Source organism: Amborella trichopoda, chromosome 9 (assembly GCF_054954075.1).
Source record: "Amborella trichopoda isolate Santa Cruz 75 chromosome 9, AtrichopodaSantaCruz75HAP2 v2.0, whole genome shotgun sequence".
In the NCBI taxonomy this organism is placed as follows: Eukaryota; Viridiplantae; Streptophyta; class Magnoliopsida; order Amborellales; family Amborellaceae; genus Amborella; species Amborella trichopoda.
The window spans coordinates 9,450,314-9,455,301 of NC_142344.1; the positions used below are offsets into that span (position 1 = coordinate 9,450,314).

Genomic DNA, 4,988 nt, shown 5'->3' on the forward strand with positions numbered 1-4,988 from the left:
TCCTACTTTCTTTCTCTCTCTAGTCCTTTCCGGCTCTCTTTTTTAAGGCTTTCTCTCTCTAAGCCCTTTCTCGCAGGCCTCCACCTGCTCGCTGTTTTCGGCCCATCTCTATCCATACCCCAACAAAAACTCCATTTCAGAATTAAAAAACACAGGAGCTTTTGTGGCCATCCCTCTCTACATTTATATAAGCCCTCTCAAGAGCGAGAAACAATGGACTCTCTACGAAAATCCTTCAATAAATCGTCATACAAGCAACTGGACAAGTCCGCCATTGAAGAACTATCGGAAACTCACCCCATGAAACCAGAGGACAAGAGAGAGGTGGTCGTCAATGTTGATGGTTCATCCCAAACCAATGGTACCAATCTATGGCGAGAGTCGAGCTATGATTTTTGGCCTGATAAACAGCAGCAACAAAGCAAAACCAGCCATGGCAGCCGTGGCCGTGGTGCCGAAGGCTTCGAGTTTCAGATGCAAGACTCAGGATCACCACCAACCAAGCTTATCAACCAGTTTCTTCACAAACAGCAGGCGTCTGGTGAGATTTCTCTTGATATGGACCTCGATATGGACGAGCTCCAGTTTTCGCCGGAGTTGCAGGTTTCTGGTGTGCAGAAAACTGAAAATCCAGCGATTCACCTTCCTCCACTGATGGAAACGAGGCAAACATCTTTTCCCAAGTCCTCCATTTCAAGAGAATCGAAAGTTTCTTTCGAGATTGCAGGACAAGTTGCAGAAGCAAGAAGGAGATACTCTCATAGCCATGGATCAGATGAAGATGGAGGCTCTGATACCTCTGGTTCTGGAAAATCAGGTGAGGTTCTCAAGTGTTCTTCTCGTTCCACGTCGATTCCTCGAAACTCTAGCTTGTTAAGGACCAAGACTAAGTCCAGGCTTATTGACCCACCATTTCCTAGTGAGGCTCAACCTATGAAATCAGGCCACACGCCAAAATCCGGCCAAATGGGGGGGAAATCAGGCATGTTAAATAGGCTTCATGATGAAGAAGAAGAGGACCCATTTTCAGATGAGGATTTACCTGATGAATTTAGGAGAGGAAACCTCGATGCGATGACTGTGATTCAATGGGTGAGCCTTTTTGTAATATTGGGTGCTTTTATTTGTAGCTTAACCATCCCTGCTTTGAGTAAACAAAATGTTTGGGACCTTCATCTATGGAAATGGGTGCTCATGGTTTTGGTTTTGATATGTGGTCGACTTGTTTCGGGTTGGGGTATCCGCATTGCTGTGTTTTTTATTGAAAGGAACTTTCTTCTTCGAAAGCGGGTTCTTTACTTTGTCTACGGAGTTCGAAAGGCTGTTCAGAATTGCCTCTGGCTGGGCCTCGTCTTGATAGCATGGCATTATATCTTTGATAAGAAGGTAGAAAGAGAAACAAGCTCGAAAATCCTGCCTTATGTAAGCAAAGTCCTGGTATGCCTCTTGGTGGGTACCCTGATATGGCTTGTTAAGATCCTATTGGTGAAAAGTTTGGCTTCCTCCTTCCATGTGAGCACCTATTTCGATCGAATTCAAGACTCTCTCTTCAACCAATACGCGATCGAGACCCTTTCAGGCCCGCCATCGATAGAGATTCAGCAGGTTGAAGAAGAGAGAGAAAAAGTTATGGCTGAGGTGAGAAAGTTTGAGAATGCAGGGAACAAGGTGCCCCCAATCGCTGGTTTATCGAGCAAGAGCGTTAAGGTTCTTCATAAGAGCAGGGTATTTGATAGAAGCCCTAAAGTTTCAGGGGCCATCTCTGGTAGAAAAGAATTCAGTAAGCAACAGGATGAAGTGATAACCATAGACCACCTCCATAAACTGAACCAGAATAATATTTCAGCTTGGAATATGAAGAGATTGATGAATATAGTCAGAAATGGGGCTCTCTCTACTCTTGATGAGTCAGCTCAGAATGCAAGCTCAGAGGATGAATCTTCGATGCACATTCGAAGCGAGTATGAAGCTAAGGCAGCTGCTAAGAAGATATTTAACAATGTTGCCAAGCGAGGAGCCAAGTGAGGATTCTTCTTTTCTTTGTGCTCTTCTCCTATTTTTCTGGTTTGTATCTGAATCAAGCATTTGCCATACACATCTGTAATTCTGTATCTTACTGATCTTTCTTTTGTCCATCCTTATGAATCGTGTTTTCTTTTTTATGGATTTGTGTCTTTTTCCATTACAAAATGAATTATCTTTTAATGGGGAAACCAATCTGTAGGTATTTTGACTTGGTTGATCTGTTGCGTTTCATGAGAGAGGATGAAGCCCAGAAGACCATGAGCTTGTTTGAAGGAACTAAAGAGACCAAGAGAGTCAGTAAAATGGCTCTCAGAAACTGGGTGGTCAGTCACTGTTGTAACCAGAATTATCTTGTTTTCTGGTATTTATGCCATGAATTTGTCTGTAATGCTCCAAGCACTAATTGAGAACTCCGTTGTTACAGGTGCATGCATTCAGGGAAAGGAGACATCTTTCATTAACTCTGAATGATACAAAGACAGCAGTAAACAAGCTTCACCAGATGGTGAACGTTGTGGTGTGCATAATCGTCTTAGTGATTTGGCTTCTTATACTGGGAATTGCTACCACCCATCTCCTGGTTTTCATAAGCTCCCAGCTCTTGTTGGTGGTCTTTATCTTCGGAAATTCTTGCAAGATGGTCTTTGAAGCCATCATCTTCTTGTTTGTTATGCATCCATTTGATGTCGGTGATAGATGTGAAATTGATTCAGTTCAGGTAAAACCTGATAAAACCAATCTGAGAGAGAGAGAGAGAGAGAGAGAGAGAGAGAGAGGTTCATCCGCATTCTTATCTTTGCAATTGTGTATCTCAGATGATTGTCGAGGAGATGAATATCTTAACTACAGTGTTCCTGAGATACGATAACCAGAAGATCACATATCCGAACACTGTGCTCGCTACTCTACCAATAAGCAATTACTATAGGAGCCCAGACATGGGTGATACCGTGGAATTCAGTATACATCTTGCAACTCCAATGGAGAAGATAGCTTTGTTGAAAGAAAGAATTAAAGGGTAAGGCTCAACAAATGAGGATCCTCTAAACCATTTCTCATCTCAACATCAATCACATCAAAAGCTTCATTTTAGGGAAAACTTAGTCCATATATGACTCAAAATCATCTAAATATCTCTCTGATACCTTTTTGGTTTAGACCGATACCTTAAATCTCTCTCCTCAATTCATCTCAGATGAAGCCCATCTCATCAAATTCTCTTACTAGTTTATCCAAGATCAATGCCACCATATCCAATTCACTTGGCCTTCGATGCATTCATCTAATATTTCAACCGTTGTAGTGACCGTTTACTGAATTCTCATCTGTTTTGAGTCCAGGTATATAGAAAGCAAGCCGGATCACTGGTACGAGAATCCTACAGTAGTGTTGAAGGATGTGGAGAACATGAACAAGATCAAATTAGCAGTTTGGTTACAGCACAAGATGAACCACCAAGAGATGGGAGAACGATGGGTGAGGAGAGCCCAATTTGTCGAAGAAATGATAAGGATTTGCAGAGACCTCGAGATCGAATATAGGATGCTCCCTGTGGATGTCAATCTCAGGCCCATGCCACAAATAACATCTACTAGGCTTCCGTCAACATGGACTACATCAGCCTGAATTTCGGTAAAACAAACGGAAGCTGGAAATACATCTGTCTCTCTCTCTTCGTGGCTCGCCTGAAGATAACTGAAGAGAGATGTGTGTTCTTTCCGATATGGCTGCATAGAATTGCTATAGAGTGAGTAGGTAAACAGGAAAAATTATTTTTTGTTTTATAGAGAAGGTTTGATACTTGGGTGCGTAGAATTGCTATAGAGTTTGGATATTCAGAGGTTGCCAATAAGAAATAGGAATTTTTTGATGTGTAATAGGCTTAGTTTGGACCGTGAGAGTTCGACAATGAGGAACAAGAAAGGGTGGTGGGATGCCTGCCTCACTGCTTCACTAGTGAATGAAGTTTCTACAAGGCCTACGCCTTATGCAAACAAAATAAAGCCACACGTCAAAATTTTGTGAGGAAAACGCTTTTGGCAACGGAAATCTCTATGATGGCTCTAAAATCAATTGTCAACACAGATAATAAAATTTGAAATTGAAAAAATACACAAATTTTGTAGTATGTAGACACTTGCTGTTAGGGTGAAATAGACAATCTAGATAATAATATAATATACGTTATTTTTGGAGCTTGAAATTTTTTCTTAACAATCGTAATATTCAAGTGGAGATGATAAGTATAAAGGTTTTCAACACGTTACTACAATTTTGATGAGTTATGAGGTGAGGTCTTACTTACCATTTTCATTATCATCATTATAGTTTTTTTTCAATTAATTGGTATCGGTCATATGAATTGTAATCTTCTATTCTACATACTATATTAAAGGCTATACCCCTTGAGTGAGGTTATAAATCTCAGTATCTTTTTAGACTGTTTTCAACCACGTCTTTTTGGGATTAGCTTTTACCATTTTCAATTTTTTTACTTGAACCAACTCGTACCTCCTCACCGATGTTGTACCGGGTCGGCGTTACACATAACCAGTCCACTTAAGTATCTTTTCGTTTATTAGTGTCATACTTCAATTTTTTTGAATTCATTTCAAATTCTATCCCTTCATATCTTGTCCAGCATCCATCTCAACATCATATTCTCTACTATACTCATTTTATGGGTATATTATTTTTTGTCCACTCAACATTCTGTCTTACGGAGCAAAGTTGGTATCACAGCTGTCTTATAAAACTTGTTTTTCAGCTTTAGTGGTAGGTAGTGATCATATAAAATTTCAATTATGCATCTCCATTTCGTCCATTCAGCTCTAATTCTGTATGCGACATATTTTTCAATCTCAACTATTTCTCTTTGATTATGGATCCCAAATTTTGAACCATTTTCCTATTTTAAAATAACTTTCTCTTACTCCTGCCAATAGCCTTAGAAATCTACTAAC

At 40.2% G+C, this 4,988-nt stretch overlaps 1 protein-coding gene across 1 annotated transcript; it reads left to right on the forward strand.

The window, feature by feature from the left end:
* Positions 1-3,902, forward strand: LOC18424212 (mechanosensitive ion channel protein 6). Its single transcript, XM_020676594.2, has 5 exons — positions 1-2,021; positions 2,225-2,348; positions 2,450-2,743; positions 2,841-3,043; positions 3,366-3,902. The coding sequence occupies exons 1-5, from the start codon at positions 214-216 to the stop codon at positions 3,649-3,651; spliced, it is 2,715 nt and encodes a 904-aa protein (XP_020532253.1). The 5' UTR covers positions 1-213; the 3' UTR covers positions 3,652-3,902.
* Positions 3,903-4,988: the final 1,086 nt, after the last annotated feature.

Excerpts from the sequence above, each read along its gene's own strand:
- LOC18424212 (XM_020676594.2), top strand. The coding sequence starts at position 214 with ATGGACTCTCTACGAAAATCCTTCAATAAATCGTCATACAAGCAACTG. Across the intron at positions 2,022-2,224 it reads GTTGCCAAGCGAGGAGCCAA|GTATTTTGACTTGGTTGATC; the intron begins GTGAGGATTCTT and ends ACCAATCTGTAG. Across the intron at positions 2,744-2,840 it reads GTGAAATTGATTCAGTTCAG|ATGATTGTCGAGGAGATGAA; the intron begins GTAAAACCTGAT and ends TGTGTATCTCAG.